Source organism: Rhinatrema bivittatum, chromosome 8 (genome assembly GCF_901001135.1).
Source record: "Rhinatrema bivittatum chromosome 8, aRhiBiv1.1, whole genome shotgun sequence".
NCBI classification, from domain to species: domain Eukaryota; kingdom Metazoa; phylum Chordata; class Amphibia; order Gymnophiona; family Rhinatrematidae; genus Rhinatrema; species Rhinatrema bivittatum.
Genome location: NC_042622.1, coordinates 204,318,291 through 204,337,376, shown reverse-complemented (window position 1 = coordinate 204,337,376; position 19,086 = coordinate 204,318,291). Strand labels below are relative to the sequence as shown.

At 42.7% G+C, this 19,086-nt stretch overlaps 1 protein-coding gene across 4 annotated transcripts in view; it reads right to left on the bottom strand.

Annotated features, from left to right (window-relative positions):
* Nucleotides 1-329: 329 nt before the first annotated feature.
* Nucleotides 330-19,086, bottom strand: part of YWHAG (tyrosine 3-monooxygenase/tryptophan 5-monooxygenase activation protein gamma) — a 134,339-nt gene continuing 115,582 nt past the window's right edge. For 3 of the 4 annotated variants that reach the window (XM_029612650.1, XM_029612652.1, XM_029612651.1), the window contains exon 2: nucleotides 330-5,004. In XM_029612650.1, the coding sequence (XP_029468510.1) occupies nucleotides 4,348-5,004 (657 nt within the window). In that variant the 3' untranslated portion in view covers nucleotides 330-4,347. Of the gene's footprint in view, nucleotides 5,005-6,641; nucleotides 6,751-19,086 lie in introns of those variants that run through there. The other variant, XM_029612653.1, reaches the window with a different exon arrangement.

Below are 19,086 nucleotides of genomic sequence, written 5' to 3'. Positions count from 1 at the left end.
CACACACCAAAGGTGTTAAGTTCATGAGTGATAATTCCAATATATGATTCTGAGGAACTTAACTGGTACAAGAGAAATTAATTTAGGAAGCGTTACTATACCAATGTACTCCCTCTTATAACCTATATGTCAAGAGATCACTAGAAGACTTCAGAAATTCTCTTAGAAATTCTAAGTGATCAGAATGGTAATTGAGAAACATCATCCTAAAACTAAGTGGATCCCACAGCTTGTGCTCACTTTAGTGTAAACATTAGTCACTGTTCTAAATCCTATTGGAAAATCATAAATAAACGAGTACATGTAACACATTTAAAGCAGCAATGACATCAGATCTGTAAGTTTATTTGCTCAATGTGCGACAGCTACATAATGACTCACATTCATGTTATTCCATCACTGAGGAAAAACTTAATTTAAGAATGGTCCGTGTGTGAAAATTCCTCACAGAAACAGTTTTGAAGGGAAAAATAAAAAATAAAATAAAAACCTCACTGATCAGGTTTTAAATAGTTCACTGCATAACATGACAAAAGCACAAAGGCTTGTTCAAAAAACATATTCATTGTTTTTCCTACACTGCAATAGTTATAATGTCACCATGACGAACACCAGACATTAAGTTTAAGCTAACACTGGTGTCTTGCTTTTTTTTTTTTTTTTTTTTTTAAATAAAATCATATACAATTGCATGTCACTATAGCAACATCCATAACAGATCAATTTGTTACGATCACTGTTTGGTAGAGTGAACTTCACCCGCTTTCCCACCCCTTCTCCCAAAAGAAAAAAAAATAAAGATTTTTTGAAAATCTTTGAAGACTAGTTTTGTCATAGGAATACATAACATCTACAGTATAAGTTAATAAATTTCAAGCTACTGTATAGAAATACAACACTAGCATGCACAATATTGTATCAAGAGTAATGCAGCAGTAATCATTTCACTGGAGAGTTATATAGGCAAGTGCAATTCCAAAAAAATAAAAAAGGAAAACAAACATTCAAGTTGCCTAAAAAATGTTTACCTTTCCCACTGTTTAACTCTCTTTTAATCTTTTCATTTCCCATCCCTCCCCCCTCAGCAGCCAGAGCAAAAGCCATAAATGAAAGAAAACCAAAAATAGTTTGTAATTCCAGTAAATCACTTTCAAAAATACAGCTAAGTAGACATGACATTATTATAAAAATAAGCAAAACAGGCTGAAATTATCACACCTAGACAATGGCATTTTGGTATCTGATGTATACAGTTTAACTAAAATGCAAGACTGTCATTCTATTGAACTTCTGAAATGTCGCCCCACAATGAGGCTGTCTCATTATCACTTAGTGAAAAAAGTCACATCCAATAAGTCTTCTACCTTGCTTTTTGGGCCAAGAACTAAGGGTTATAAAGATTGAGAATCTATACAACTTGAAAAATCAAAATATATTGTTGCTCATGCAATCCGTTTATGGAAAAACTATTGTTTGTTTGAACATGCAATTTTAATCTTATGACAATACAGGTTTGTGCAGTCTGACACAGAAATACTCAAACGTTTTTCTGGCGCAGAAAGAGGCCAAGTCCAGAGCCCTCGAAAACAGAAAGCTTCAAAGCTTTTCAATGTATTTATAGATGGAGGGGCACGCTTTTCAAGGCCATTGCATTACGTTGTATGTTTTCAAAACTCTCCTCATTGCCTGTGTTTTTCCATTTTGGACAATCAGTGGTACCAGATATATTCTTCAAAAATATAGGATAATTTAAATTTATTTACTTACCAATTCTGTTGTGCATGTTTTACCTCAGTTACCTCAATATAAACTAATTTTAGTCTAATTCAAGTTCTGTAAAACTCTAAATCAGTCTTTTTGTTTAAGGGAAAGAGTGAGTTCATGCATGACATGAACTCTCAACCATAACAATACATACAATTTGAGAGTTAAATTCTGCTTACTTGAGATGGCTTGGAAGCTCCATGATACGGGTTGTGCACTGCCCTGTGGAAACCTGGATTTAACTCCTGGGCTAACCTAGTCTGGCTAGGGATGTTGTTGGGACAATGTTCACAGCCCCCACCATTGCTCAGTAACACCTAGAGGCCAAACTAAAGAAATTGTGGTTTGTGGCCCCTGGCCAAGAATATTATGCATAGGATGAATTTGGAGTGGAGATATAAAAATAAAAGAAACCTGTTTCCCCTTCCCTAAGTAGACAAGAATGGTCACAGCAATATAGCCCATTAGAGGCTGGTTCCTATTGAGCTTGGGTATATTGCTGGACCCAAAAACAAAACAAAAATCTTGCTTACTTTTCTGTGTTTGTATTTAACCTTTTCTATTCTATTCACATCTTACAATTTATTAACAAAAAGGTCATTTGACAATTTCAAAATAAAAGGATAAATTATGCAATAGTGCTTGTTTTTGCAACTTTTACAATTTTCAGTTAATGTGCATAAATTTGACACTATTCTTGTAAAGACACACAGGCTAACCCCACACTGATCAGCCAATGTTCCTCAACCCAGTTCTAAACAGACTCCTCCCCTCCTGAAAACTGCCCCCAAAACAATCGACTAGTTTTAAGGCAAATTTAGTTTGTATGCTCATTTTTAACATGATCAATTTAGTCACGGTTTTAAAAGAGAATCATTTTCCAGTAATCACCTTATGACAGCCTTAATGTCACTATTTAAGCTAAACTACATGCAGCACCAAAATGCTCTGTTGTCAGCTGGACATATATAAAATAATTTGTACATTCCTGTTTATATGACAGCATTCAAGTTTCCCTTCATTGCTGAACTTTGGTACAGTCCAATGAGGAGGAAAACTATAGCAAACATTAACCTTAGCCATAAGCCAGCATGAAATGTTGGGTAAACATTATCTGGTTCAATTTCAGTCAACATTTCTGCAAAACTGAAAACAAACCTAATGATTTTTGAGATTATAGGTAGCTCTTCCTTCATGGATTTCTCTACCAAATAGCTCATTTCGTTCACTACATCACAAGTTTCCCAGGAGATATGAATAGATTTCACAAGCAAAAACATGAATACTATTCTGAACTACTAACATAGCTCATGGCACAGTGGGAGGAAAAAAAAAACCAAGTGAAAGCAAAATGGCAGTATAAATCCCTGAGGAATGAGCTGCTGCAGTTAGAGACCAGATGTTCTTTGAATTACCAATACAGCGCACAACATACAGACCTGAAACACTTTCTTTCTTTCTTTCCAGGGTGTTACAGATACCTATCTCCATCACACCTTAACCCATCCTCGCTCAATTAATTTAGATACTTCTTTTGCCCCAAACTAAAAGATAGACATGAAAAGGGAAGGGTGTTGCCTATGAACTAAGTTGGGGATCTTGTATGCTCACCTGCCTAAGATGATAAGAGGATAAATAAGGAAGATAACAAAAACTGTCCTGGATAAGGAGAATATGTTACAAACGGTCATGCTCTATGCCTGGGAGCTAGGATATATCCTTGCAACCATGGACAGGAATAACTGGAAAGACTGGATGGGCTAGTTAGTCTTTCCACTGTCATTTTTTACTATGTTACTCACCTATTATATATCCATTACTATTTTTCCCCCCAAAATTTCAAGCAGCTTCATTGCTCCTTGGGAGAGGTTTTTGTAGCTTTGGGAAACAAATCTTGATTAAACTAATCCTATTGGTCTGGGCAGGAGAAGTATGGCAAGCAACAAGAATTCTAGCAAAAATAAAACTAAATCAATGGCTTTAAGTCACATATGGCTACAACAGACATACTGTACTCTTGTTTAGTGCTAATACTGTCAGGTAATAAGCATTTTAAAACTAATAATCAGTTGTAGCCTAGAATGTAAGGCCCCACCCACATTCTAGATTTCTCAATCTGGGGTTAAAAGTATGCCATAACAAGTAGAGTGCACCTTGAAAAGCACACAGGTATGACAAAATATATACAGCACTTAAAATACTAGAAAAAACATATGAAAAGAAATTCTTACTGGAACCACAAAACTATTTTTGAAATGAGGGCCATTCCATTCAAGTTATTTTTCATCTTAATACCTTTAAGATTTCTAGCGTTAAATTAAAAACAGCTCCATTTTTATTAATAACTACAGAACAGTCCATATGCCAGTGTGAGGCCGTCATTCCGAACCAGCATAGCCAGTCTGACTTTCCACTAGTGGTATTTTGGCAAAATGTCGAAGAGGCAATCAAAGACAGGTGGTGAGGTCCTCCCTAGGAAGGTCACCCTCCCTTCCCCTCCCCCACCCTCGACCCCCCACTTGTGGGAAAAAAATAAAGACTGCGGTAGTAGCATCAGCGTGCGGCTGCCAGTCCATCTAAGGTTTAATTGTTGCCTTCTCCACCATCATCATCTTGCTGGTCACTTGTCCAGAGTGTTAGATTGTCACGAAGGAGCTGCATGATGAGTGTGGAGTCCTTGTAGGAGTCCTCATTAAGGGTGTCCAGCTCAGCAATGGCATCATCAAACGCGGTTTTGGCTAGGTGGCATGCCTGCTCAGGAGCATTCTGGATTTCATAGTAGAAAACCGAGTAATTAAGTGCCAGGCCAAGCCTAATCGGGTGTGTTGGCTGCATATGCTCCTTGCTGATTTCATGAGCTTCACTGTATGCCTTCTCTGAGGACTCCACTACAGTGGCCCTCTTCTCACCAGTGGCCACTTCAGCCAAGTAGCGGTAATAGTCTCCTTTCATTTTCAGGTAGAAGACCTTACTCTCATATTGTGTTTCACTACAGTTCTTGATCAAGTAGTTGTCTAGCAGGCTCAGAACATCCTGGCACACAGCTTCTAGCTCCTTTTCAATCTTCTCACGGTATGCCCGTACCATTTCTATCTTCTTTTCATTTCCATCAGCAGATGTCTTCTGTTCAATGCTACTAATCACCCTCCAGGAAGAGCGACGTGCCCCAACCACATTCTTATAAGCTACTGATAAGAGGTTCCTCTCTTCATTGGAGAGTGGTTCATTCAGCTCCGTTACCTAGGGAAAGGAAAAAAAAAATAAGATTCTCAGTCTGTTTTTCCCCCCAAATTATCTGAATATGTTCACAATGTAAAACACTTTTAAACATATGTACATGCATGAATGCCTAGTATGATAATCTTCTATAACCAGCCCTTGGTGAGAAGACAGACTAAAAAGAGCAGGTTACTTGACTAAAATGGCAGACAGCAGATGTCATTTATTTACAAATAAGATATCCAGCATAATTTCTAACTTTCAACAGATAATTGTTTTCTTAATCATACTCAATCTGAAATGGAATATTCCAGTTTCATAATAGGAAATGACAGTGCTTTCTGTAAAAATAAAAAACTGCATAAAATTAGGTAAATGCTAACAGTCAGTTACAGACCATGGAGATGGGCCATTGCTGACTGGCAAGAGTACAGATGGAAGCAGGTAGATGAGTCTGGGTTGAACTTGGAAAACTGAACATGGACAATGCAATGGGGCCTGATACGATACATCCCAGGATATTAAGCAAGTTCAGAGAGGTGCTGGTGGATCCTTGGACACGGGAGTGGTACCGCAAGATTGGAGAAAGACAGCCTCCTCTCTGCTTCACAAAGTAGCATCAAAGAGAAAGCTGGACATTACAGGCCGGTTAGCTTACCTCAGAGGTGGGAAAATACATGGAGAATGCTGAAGGAAAGGATATTGAACTATCTATAATGCACTGGGTTGCAGGATCCGAAGAAACGGTTTTACCAGAGGAATATCATGTCAAATGAATAAGATTGATTTTTTTGATTAGGTGACTAGAGAATTAGATCAGTGTGATTAACTTAGATTTCAGCAAAGCTTTTGATACTGTTCTGCATAGGAAGCTCATGAATAACATGAGAAGCCTGGGAGTAGATCCCAAAGTGATGGAATGGATTACAAATTGGTTGATTGAGACTGTGCCTAGTGGTAAAAGGAATCTACCCTGAAGAGAGAACAGTGATAAATGGAATGTCTCAAGGATTGATTCTGTTCAATATATTTGTGGATGATATTGTGGACGAGTTACAAAGTCTGGCTTTTTGCAGATAACGCTAAGATTTGTAACTTAAGTGGACACACCTGAAGGAGCAGCAACAATGAAAAAAAATCTTATGAAGCTTGAAGAGTGGTCTGTGTTGGCAGCAAGGATTCAATGCCAAGAAGTGCATTTGGGATGCAATAACCTAAAGGAGCTATACGTGATTTGGGGGGCAGGGGTTATTTAAAGACTGATGTGCACGAACCGGGAGAGAGACCTTGGAGTGATTGTGTCTGACGATCTACAGACCGCAAAACAATGTAACAAGGTAATGGCTAAAGCTAGAGGGATGCTGGGCTACATAGAGAGGCATAACCAGCAGGAAAAGGAGGCAATAATGTCCCTGGTACAGGGTCTTTGGCGAGGCCTCACGTGGAGTACTGTGTTCAGTTCTAGAGAACGTATCTCAAAAAGGATAGAGACAGGATGGAAATAATACAAAGAATACAGTGTGGGATTTGCACCAAAAGACTGAGATGAGACTAAAGGATCTAAATACATATATCCTGGAGGAGAGGAAAAAGAGGGTAAAATATGATACAGACTTTTAAATACCTGAAAAGGTACTAATGATGCACAAGAACCAAACCTTTTTCGATGGAAAGAAAGCTGCAGATCTAGGGATCATGCAATGAAATTCCAAGAAGGTAGACTCAGACCATCAGAAAATATTTCTTCATAGAAAGGGTGGTGGTTGCATGGAATGCACTTCTGGAAGAGGTGGTAAAGACAAGAATGGTAATTAATTCAAGAGAGCATGGGATAAAAATAGAAGATCCCTAGTGGCTGGAAATGAAGAAAGGGGGTAACTTGCATTGACTTCAGGCATAAATAATAAACAAAAAGAAAGAAACCTGTCCTTATTTCATAAAACTTGTTATAATACATAAACTTTAAACCAGTATAATTACACCTATAAGTATAAAATGTATTAAAACACTTCATAAAAACACATAAGATTCACTTTAATTGGCCCAACCCAATACAACTATAAAGAATAACACAAACTCTAACATTAAATAACACATGCTGTATTTTGATGTATAGAATGTACCCTATCCGGCCCAAGCCATTACAATGCTACAAATCACTACACTGATGATCTTGACACGAGACCCTTGTTTCACTATATAAAAAACATGTTCCTAAGGGGATTACACAAATGTACCAGAAGACATCTACTAGTATTATATATACATCAAAAACAATAAGTGCACTGGAAGTATTGAAAATATTCCCCTTTTCTTGAACAGGTTTGAATGATGGTGTTTCCTAAAATGTGAAATGATCCAATATGTCTCAAAAATCGTATATAGGGGTTGTGCATGTAAAATCTACATATGAGTGTACAAGTAACCTTTGTGCGTAGTAAGAAAATTTTCAGAAGGGCAAGAGTACATGTATAGCTGCTGCCTTGCAGAAAAGTATGTGCGCAAGGGCATTCTGGAGGATTTTGAAATACACACAAAAGGTTTTACACGCTTAAATGGACTTTAAAAATTGCTAATTTTACACATACAACTCCTTTAAAAATTCACTCCATCGGGCTGAATTGTTAAAAGGACATGTATAAATGGGCTTTTAAAAATTGCTATATATGCTTTATGCACATAAATCCTCTTGAAAATTACTGTACCTCAAGTATGTGCATAAATCAAACAATTCGCGCATGCTTTTATACCTGCTAATCAAGTTGTGGATACTAAATCTGACTTCTCTTTTATCTGCAGTTTTTGGGTAGGGGTCTGGTGCAAGTGGTGGAGGATGTGGGTGAATTCGTGGAAGTCTTAGCAAACTGGTGCTTGGAAGTATGTGCACAAGAACTTTATGGTCTTTATCTGTTGGCATATTTCATGCTTCTATGTTATCACATCTATAGCACTACTTGATGCATGCATCTACAGGTTTATAATTGGATGCAATTGTCCAAGGAAAGAGAAGTATGTATTTTTTTTTTAAATAGCTGGGATGCAGTCCTGGAAACTGGAGCTAAAAATCACAAAAAAAAAAAACCCGTAGCAAGAATAATACATTACTACTGATTCTATTATGATTCTTGCTATTTTTTTGTGATTTCATCTCCAATCCCCAGACCTTCATCCCAGTTACTGGGGGGGGATACAAAGCAGTGTGGGGAAGTGCTTTTCTCACTCCCTGGCCAATTGCATACATCCACAAATCTAGTGGCAGATTTATACCCTTAGCTGCCCTTGGACATGTGGAAAGCTGGTTTCCTTCCCCCCCTGCCAAAAACTGCATGGCATCACAGCTAATGATATAAAGCAAGTAACTTCTGTAGAGGCTGGTCATAGGTACTTGCCTAATCTATTTATTGGTTAATTCATCCTTAACTGTTCTCCTGCCATTTAAATATCCCAAGGAAGCTCCTTAAAAAACATCTAACCTGGGGGCACTAACGAGCAGCGCAGCAAGATGACCGCCTGATTCGACTGCTCCGCTCACTCCCTAACTTACTAAGGCATTTTTAAAAGCTGATTCAGCCCTCGGCTCTCCCCTTCGCTGGCTAAGTGTGTGGGAAATGCTTAGGATGGCTACTCGAAAAAGAACTACGGATTTGAAGCAATTCTCTTTTAATAAAATCGGGGGGGGGGGGGGGGGGGGGGGGGGGGGGGGGGGGAGTTACCGCCAGATGGCGACGAACAAGCCGAGAAGCCTTTGGAACACGCGGGTGAAACCGCTGACTCGTGCACCGGGCCTGTGGTCAGCGCTGAACAACACACAGCTGACCCATACCCGGACTTCCCGACCCAGGCCGAGATGCGGAACTGGTTCATGAAACTGAGGGCTGACCTCAAAACACACAAGGCTGAATTACTGGCTTCCATGACCGCAATGAAAGAAGATCTAAATGCGATGGGGCATTGGGTGGATGATCTCGACGTTCGAGCTGACAATCAGGGTGCCCTGATGGAAACGCTAACAACTCAAAGCTTGATGCTGACTACAGAGATTGAATCCCTGTCTGAAAAAGTTGAGGACCTTGAAAATTGCTTGCACCGAGCGAATCTGCGTATCAGAGGGATCCCGGAAACCGAGCAATGTCAAGATTGTCTGGCCACAGCAACAGCTCTCTGTAAGCACCTTCTATCTTGCAATGGAACGTCTAAGGAGGAAGATACAGGGGAACCCACGATTGATTTAGAGCACGCTCATCGGGCCTTGGGCCCCAGAAGGGACAATCAATCTCGAGACACCATTATCAAATTCCACCATTTCAAAATTAAAGAAGAGGTTCTTGATCTAACCCTCACTGTAAATGGCATGATCTCGATATCTCTATTTACCACAATTTCAACTTGGAGAAGTGACCACTGCGCTGAGAAATGAAGAAATCAGATATCGGTGGGCTTTCCCATTTGCTCTCATTTTCCAGCAAAAGGGTATATCATACCATATAAAATCGATGGCAGACGCCATTGAATGCTTTAAACAGGCGGGAATCGCTATTAACTTTACTGCACCAACTAAACCGCTACAAGCTCCAGCGGCAGCTACGACTCCAAGATGGCGCCGACCAGGGCCTGGTCGTGGCCAACTGCGCAGACATCAGACCACTGCTTTGCCATGATGATACAGGCTGTCACCTTTCTGTGACTTTATTTCCAGTGCCTGGAAAGTTAACTGACAGGAGGTTATTTCAGTGTAAATTTATGACTCTGAATGGCTTTCACTTAATATGGGCTGAAATGAAGATTGAAGATTAATGCCAATTCTTTGTTCATGTTCTACTTTTGAAGGGAGGGGGGAGAGAGTGGTTGGTTGGGGGCCTATGCGTTGCACACCATGCACCCCTGGAACTGCGGTTTGCGATGGTTCAGCAAATCTCTATGTTTTGGGATTTGGGGAATGGTGTGTTCTTCTTGCACAATTCTTTGCAGATTTTTGAATCCTATGAAGGCTGTTTATCTCCATTTCTCTTATCACATGTTTTACACAGTCCTGGTGTCTTCTACCTTGCAGAATGTTTCAATGATGTTACAGATGTGATTTCCTTGTTCTTACAAATATCATGGTCAAGATAATCTCACTTAATGTTAAAGGTCTCAACACTTATAGGAAGCGCTTTCTTCTCAGGAGAGAAAGCAAATGTTGCTTACCTGTAACAGGTGTTCTCACAGGACAGCAGGATTAGTCCTCACATATGGGTGACATCATCAGGATGGAGCCCAATCACGGAAAACTTCTGTCAAAGTTTCCAGAACTTTGACTGGCCCCTACTGGGCATGCCCAGCATGGCACTAACCCTGCAGCCAGCAGGGGTCCCCCTTCAGTCTTATTTGAAAGCTACAGGCAGTGCCGAAAAATAAAATAACAAAATGTTACGAATCCAACACTGCGGGGCGGCGGGCAGGTTTCATGAGGACTAACATCCTGCTGTCCTGTGAGAACACCTGTTACAGGTAAGCAACATTTGCTTTCTCACAGGACAAGCAGGATGGTAGTCCTCACATATGGGTGAGTACCAAGCTGAGGATGTCCGAATATGCACCAAATGTACCCAACGGCGTGCAACAGGCACAACAACTGGGGTGGAATTTGGTAGAGGGCATCCTGAACCCCACCGGGCAGGTGGAAGTGTGTAGGTACGTCACGTTGGAAATAAGTTACGCAGGACAGACTGGCCGAAGATGGAATCTTGTCTTCCGGCTTTGTCCAAGCAATAGTGGGCTGCAAAGGTGTGGAGAGAACTCCAGGTGGCAGCCCTGCAAATGTCAGGAAGCGGCACCGATCGTAGGTGTGCTACTGAAGTCACCATGGCCCTCACAGAATGTGCTTTAACACGGTCTTGAAAAGGAATGCCTGCTTGCTGATAGCAAAGAGATATGCAGTCCGCCAACCAGGAGAAGAGAGTCTGCTTACCCACAGGTTGCCCTAATTTATTGGGATGGAAAGAGACGAATAATTGAGTACTCTTCCTGTGGGCAACTGTACGGTCTAGGTAGAACGCTAGAGCCCGTTTACAGTCAAGGGTATGCAGAGCCTGTTCCCCTGGAATGGAATGGGGCCTGGGAAAGAAGGTAGGTAGTATGATGGATTGATTAATGTGAAACTCCGAAACTACCTTAGGTAAAAATTTAGGGTGAGTGCGGAGTACCACCCGGTCCTGCAGGAGTTTAGTGTAAGGCGGATAGGTAACTAGGGCCTGCAACTCACTAACTCTGCGAGCTGAAGTGATAGCCAAAAGGAAAATCACTTTCCATGTGAGATATTTTAGGTCACAGGAGTGAAGAGGCTTGAATGGTGGTTTCATGAGCCAACCAAGAACCAGATTAAGGTCCCAAGAAGGGGCCCGGAGGATGTAAAGGTGGCTTGATATGGAGCAAGCCCTTTAAAAAGCATGTTACGAGGGGTTGTACTGATATAGGAACATCCCCGACATCTTTATGGAAGGCGGCTACCGCACTGACATGCATTCAGATTGAAGAAGTCTTTAAACCTGACTCTGACAAATGCCAGAGATAGTCCAAAAACCTTGGGATTGGACATGAAAAGGGATCAAGGGACTGTGAAGTGCACCATGATGTGTACCTTTTCCATTTATGGGAATAAGATTTTCTTGTGGAAGGCTTTCGCGAAGCAATCAGGACACGAAAAACCGAATCTGAAAGGTTAAGTGGTTGAAGGATTAACCCTTCAACATCCATGCCGTCAGGGACAAGGCCTGAAGATTGGGATGGCGTAGGCATCCGTTGTTTTGAGTGATCAGATGCGGGTCTGTTCCCAAGGGAATGAGCCTGCGGATGGAGAGATCCTGGAGTATAGGAAACCACACTTGGCATGGCCAGTGAGGTGCTATCAGGATCAAGGTTCCCTTGTCCTGACGTAGCTTCACGACAGTCTTCGAAAGAAGAGGAAGTGGAGGGAATGCATAGAGCAGACCGGTTGTCCACGAGAGGGAGAATGCATCTCTGGGCTGAGAGCACTCGCTCCGAATGAGGGAGCAGTAGTTGTCCACTTTGTGGTTCTGAGGGACACAAAGAGGTCTGTCTGGGGGTATCCCCATTGGCGAAAGATTGAGGTCGCTACTGAGGGGTTGAGAGACCACTCGTGTGGCTGGAAGACACGACTCAATTTGTCTGCCAAGACATTGTCCACTCCCGGTAAGTAGGTGGCTCTGAGGTACATCGAGTGGGAGAGTGCTTCCGACCAAATCTGCGCAGCTTCCTGACACAGAAGGAAGGAGCCTGTGCCTCCCTGCTTGTTGATGTACCACATGGCCACCTGGTTGTCCGTCTGAAATAAGATGACATGATTTGACAGGCATTCCTGAAAAGCCCTGAGAGCATATCGCATTGCTCAAAGTTCTAGGAAGTTTATTTGATGTTTGGCTTCCTCTGGAGACCAAGACCCTTGTGTCTGTAGATTGTCCACGTGGGCTCCCCATCCGAGGTTGGAAGCGTCGGTGGTGAGTATGAGTTGAGGATCTGGCACTTGAAAGGGCAGTCCCTGGAGGAGATTGTTGTGATTTTTCCACCAGGCAAGAGACAGACGGAGTGAGTCGGTGATGTGGACAATGGTCGACAAGAGGCTGAACAGCTTGAATCCGTTGTGACCTCAGAGTCCAATGCAAGAGTCTCATAGCCAGGCGGGCCATTGGTGTGACATGGACTGAGGACGCCATGTGTCCTAAAAGGACGAGGAACTGGCGAGCTGTTGCTGTATGCTGAGACTGTAACTGGTGAGCGAGAGACACGAGGGTTAGCGCTCGTTGTTGAGGGAGAAAGGCTTTTGCCTGCAAGGTGTCCAAGTCTGCCCCAATGAACGACAATGTTTGAGATGGGACTAAACAGGATTTTTCGTAATTGACGAGAAATCCTAGAGAAATTAGAATGTGTAGGGTCAAATTGAGGGACGACTGAGCGGCTTGCTGGGTTGGAGCCCTGATTAACCAGACGTCCAGATAGGGGTAGACGTGAACACCTTCTTTCCTGAGAAAAGCTGTGACAACCACGAGACATTTGGTAAAGACTCGTGGTGCCAAAGCTAGGCCGAACGGAAGCACGTGGTATTGATAGTGCTTTGGGCCTACTAAAAACCTGAGGTACTTGCGATGAGCTGGAGTTATCGCAATGTGTGTGTATGCATCCTGAAGGTCCAGAGAGCAGAGCCAGTCTCCTCTTTGCAGAAGAGGTAGAAGCGAGCCTAAGGTTACCATCTTGAACTTTTCTCGCTGTAGGTACTTGTTGAGAGCACTTAGGTCCAGAATTGGACGAAGTCCCCTGGATTTTTTGGGGATCAAAAAGTACCGGGAATAGAACCCTAGGCCTTGCTGCGAGAATGGGATGGGTTCTATTACTCTTAATTGGAGAAGAAGGGAAACCTCCTGCTCCAGAAGGACAGAATGGTCGGATACTCTCCATGCTTGCAGAGGTGGTGAGTCTGGAGGAAGAGCAAGAAAGTTTAGGTGGTAACCCTGAGCAATGATTGCTAGCACCCATTGGTCGGTTGTGATTGATTGCCACATGCTGTGAAAGTGGCACAATCGACCTCCCACTGGTATGCTTGGCAGAGGAATCAGGCTGCTGCTCTCCAATTGAAAGTCAAAAACCTGAAGCAGGCCCCGGCTGGGGAGCTGCTTGCAGCTTTTGCTTTCGGGTCTGGCGAGGCTGAGGTTTTTCAGAAGGCCTCGTAGTTCGGGACCTTGTTGGTGGAGGATTGTACTTCCTTGGACGGAAGAATGACTTCTTAGAGACCTTCCTAAAGGTCTGTCTTGAGGGAAGTCGGAAGGTATAGATGAGAGCTGTTTAAGGGTCTCATGATGGTCCTTTAATTCAGCCACTATTTTCTGGATCTGTTCACCGAACAGATTGTCTCCTACACATGGTAGGTCAGATAGCCTGTCTGGTACTTCTGGCCGAAAGTCAGAAGATTTGAGCCAGGCCCATCGTCTTGCCGAAATGGCAGCTGCAGACACTCTGGTAGAGGTGTCGAAGATATCGTAAGCTGTTCTTATCTCATGCTTTCCTGCTTCAAAACCCCTTGTTGACAAGGATTTGAAGCTGTTGTTGGAATTGTTCAGGCAGGGTTTCAGAGAAGTCCTGTATCTGCTTGAAAATGACCCTATTGTATTGGGTCATATACAGCTGGTAAGCAGCAATTCTGGAGATGAGCATGGCCCCTTGGAACACTCGCTGACCAATATTGTCTAGGAACTTGTGTTCCTTAACAGGAGGGGTAGATGAGTGAGGCTTCGTCCTTTTTGCTTTCTTTTGAGCTGATTCCACCACAACTGAGTGGTGGTCGAGCTGAGATTTTTGAAAGCCAAGGGCTGACTGTACTAAATAGGTAGTGTCAGCTTTTCTGTACTGGGGCAATGGATCCTGGGTTTTCCCAATTCATTTTGAGGAGGTCAAGAAGAACTTGATGAACGGGAATAGAAGTGATCACTTCAGGGGCATCCAGGAATTGGAGGAGCTCCATCATCTGGTGCCTATCATGCTGTTCCGTCTGAAGCTGAAAAGGGACCAACTCAGACATTTCCTTCACAAAATTAATGAAAGAAAGGTCCTCTGGAGGACAACGCTTTCTACTTTCAGTAGGAGAGGGAGGTGAAGGTAAGTCATCGGTGTCTGTGGAAGTATCACCACCCCAGGTGTCATAAGGATCAGCAGACTGACCTGTAGGATGAGAAGGGGGTTGGATACCCGAAGGCCCCGGCTAAGGCTCCGAGAAAATCGAAGGAATCGCCGGGGGCTCCGTGGACAGCCTGGAAGGCATCGGTGCTGGTATCGAAGCATCGATGGTGCCGATGTGCGTATCGCTCCCGATGAATGAATCGGTGGCAAGGGACAAAATGGCATCGATGGCTGAGGCAATACTCCCGAAGGAGGAATGCGGAACTGTGTTTCTCCTCCCGATGAAGCTGTCAATGGGGAGGGAGTGCACCGGAGCCATCGGAGACCCGGGAATCACTGGTGGAAGGGCGGTCATGAGCGCCTCCATCCGGGATAGCAGCGGTGCCAGCGCTGCTGTCATCGGGTTGGTGACCGGTTCCATTCTCGGTGCCGGTGTCGGAGGAATCTGGATCGGCTGGTCCAGGAGGACATCGACAAGGCAATGCAACTGCTCCAGGTTCCTCCGACACCGAGAATGGAACTGGTCACCGACCCGATGACAGCAGCACTGGCACCGCTGCTATCCCGGATGGAGGCGCTCATGACCGTCCTTCCACCGGTGATTCCCGGGTCTCCGATGGCTCCGGCGCATAAATCCGGGAGGATTTACGCGCGCAGGGGTTTTAAAATCTACCCCTAAGGGTATTATGCTGGGAGATCAGCAAATAAAGAAAGTTTGTAATGCTTATGACGTCCTTTTAATCTTAACTGATCCTGTTCACTCCTTAGAGGGTGTGATGAGAGAATTAAACATTTTTAGTAAAGTTGCGGGCCTCAAGGTAAACTTAGAAAAGTCAGAGTTCCTTGACATTAATCTGACCCCCTTGGCAGTGCAGACTATAGGGAAGAAGTTTCCATTTAGGTGGGCCAAATCTCATATTAAGTATTTGGGTATTTTACTATCAGCCAAACTGACTTTGTTCTCCCTTTGGTCGATAAACTCATCACTGGCCTTAGCAGATGGAACAAGAATACATTCTCTTGGCTCGGAAGAATCGCCATAACAAAAATGACAGTTTTACAAAAATTCCTTTATTTGTTCTCTTCTTTACTGGTATATATTCCCTCAACCATTTTACATAATTGGCAGAAAAAGATTTTTGATTTTATTTGGAGAAGGCGCCCCCCCCAGATTGGCTAGATCAGGGCTTTACCTGCCAAAGTTACAGGGAGGTATGGCGGTGCCTAATCTATCCTGGTATTATAGTGCATCCCAATTAAAGCCAATGTTGGATTTCCATCGGCGTGTAGCCCCAAAGCAATGGTGCAAATAGAGCAAGACCTTGTGGGCCCCATGGAGCTGACTGTTTTACTGCGGCAGCCCCGTAATACTTGGCGCCCAACTAAGCATATCCCCTGGTCGCTGGGAATTACTATGTGCATCTGGGCGCATAACAAACAAAAAGCTGGTTGGAAAACACCAATATTTTTATCAATCCTCCCTCATGAACAATGTGCATCTACCCACTGGCTATCAAACCCAACACATGCACTTATGGCGGGAAAAGGGTATCACTACTGTAGGTCACCTGCTCACTCAAGGCAATCTCCTCCCACGGGAGAGGCTGTTTGACTTCTTTCACCTTGACCACCGGGACTTCTTGGTATATTTATTTATTTATTTAAAATCTTTTCTATACCGTCGCTAAGTTATATACCATCGCAACGGTTCACAAATAGGCACATAAAATAAGGTAGGTATGTGTGGATTATCGTACATTCTAACAGGTGCCAATAAGGTTCGGTTACATGAGCAAGACTCACATTTTGTTTGCAGTATTCAACGCTCCAGTTCCCTAAGACCGGGAAGGACGTTGCTGGAATCTTACCTTGTCAACAGTGATGTGCTTAGGGGATCCATCTCCAAACTTTATCATTTATTCTTTCCATCCCAAATGGAGCCCTGCAAGTATATTACCCAATGGGAAACTGACCTGGGTAGACAACTGGGAGAGAAAACCTGGGGGGAGGTAGTCTCTTTGGCTAGACGGTGTTCTATATCCACCAGGCTACAAAGCAAACTGCTACAAAGTGCTCTATAGATGGTACCTTACCCCAGACAAACTTCATAGATTCTACCCCCATGTCTCGGATACATGTTGGCGTGATTGTGGGGCACAGGGTACTTATATGCACATATGGTGGGATTGTCCCCGACTCACACCTTTTTGGGATGTGGTCTTTCAATGGACAAGTGATATTATAGGTGTACCGGTTGCTCCCTCTGCCGCAACAGCTTTGTTGCATGTTTTTCCTGAGCCTATGGGCAAATCACACCAAAAGTTTAGCGCCCAATTGTTCATAGCAGCCCGCAGTCTACTGGCACTTAAATGGAAATCGGACCAACTGCCTCAGCTTAAAGATGTTATTGTAAAACTGCACTCATATTACCATTTAGCTTCTCTAACCGCTATAAAACACCATAGACTAGCTTCCTTTCAAAAAAACTTGGCAACCTTTTTCGGACTATATTATACAATTGTGATACATTCATTTTAATGCTTTAAGAACACTGGTAACCTACATCCTGGGATTTGTAAGACTAATGAGGATCATGTTGCATGGGGAGGTATATGATGCGAGTTACTGATATTTCTGTTTATGGATTGTTTTAGACTGGATAAATCTGCTTTCTTTTGTTTTGTTTTCTTTATGTTGGATTCTGTCATACTGGGGGAGGGGGGACATGAGGGGTAATTACTGCAACACTTTATATGTTCAAACTTTAATAAAAAAAATTTAAATTAAAAAAAAAATATCTAACCTGACGGCCTGGTCATTTTTAAGCCAATCATTAAGTAAACATTACATAAAATTTAAAGTTGAAATAAGATGATTTAATTATGAATGTATATGAATGATGCACAAAAGGATAATAGCTACAGTTGAAGCACTGACTGGCGCTTCAGCTCATGAGTCTTGAATTTGTGCTAATTTAATCCCTTTTTGTGACTGTCACTGACATACAGGCTGATACAGTAAAAATCGCAGGAGAGCGGGCGAGCATCCACTCTCCAAGCGCATGCACAGGCCACTCTCCTGTGCGCGCGATTCAGAAAAAAAAATTATTCAAATTAGGGCCCGTGGTAAAAAGAGGCGCTAGTGTCCCTAGCGCCTCTTTTTGGATAGGAGCAGCGGCTGTCAGCGGGTTTGACAGCTGTCGCTCAATTTTGCCGGCGTCTGTTCTCAAACCCGCTGACAGCCACGGGTTCGGAAACTGGACGCAGGCAAAATTAAGCGTCCTGTTTTCAACCTGCGAGCAGATTTAAAAAATTTTTTTATTTTTTTATTTTTTAATTATTTTTAACTTTTAGGACCTCCAGCTTAATATCGCCATGATATAATTAAGTTCAATGTTATTTACTTACTTATTTACTTATTAACCCGCATGTTATTTGTTAACTGTTTAGCAATATTATATCCTAATCTGTTTCTCAGATTTATTATGTTCAATGTAAATGTTCAATATAAACCGCTAAATGAAGCGATAGTTACGGTTCCTTGTAAACCGGGGTGATATGTATACTATACAGGAACTTCCAGTAATAAATAAATATTAAGTCGGAGGGTGTACAGAAAAGCAGTTTTTACTGCTTTTCTGTACACTTTCCCGGTGCCGAGAGAAATTAACGCATACCTTTGGGTAGGTGCTAATTTCTGAAAGTAAAATGTGCGGCTTGGCTGCAATTTTACTTTCTGTATCGCGCGGGAATAACTAATAGGGCCATCAACATGCATTTGCATGATGCGGGTGGTATTAGTTTCGGGGGGGTTGGACGCGCGTTTTCGACGCGCTATTACCCCTTACTGAATAAGGGGTAAAGCTAGCGCGTCGAAAACGCATGTCCAAAAGCATGTCCAAACGCGGGTTAACAGTGTGCTCTGCGGAGCGCACTGTACTGTATCGGCCTGAATGTTAACCATAAGGATGGAGAGGGGGCCTAAAACATAGGCAATGAAGCCAGTACCAACTGAACTGGAATCCAAAGGAACAATAAGAACCTTCCAGCTAGCCTCTTCTCCGCTCGACCCCTCCCCCTGAAAAACTAGCAAACAAAAGTTTTCAGATATACTATCTCTTGCTATTTTTACTCTCACCTCTAACTTACCAAAGGAAAAAGGTCAAACAATACACATTAAGGACAGACAAAAGATAAGAGCAATACAGGGATAGCACATGTTCTGATAACTTGGGTGCCAGCCAAAAACTGCCCAGCCCAACTTTTCTTTTGCTTATTTAATTCTGTTTTCACTCAAAAAATGTTTTTTTATTTCATTTTTTCACCACTTGTCTTTCTTCTCCCTTCAGCCTCTTCTGGCCCTTTCATTTCTCCAGACTATCTCACTTCTTTTCTCCTGCAGTCAGACCAGCAACAGCTCATCTGGCAGCCCATGGCC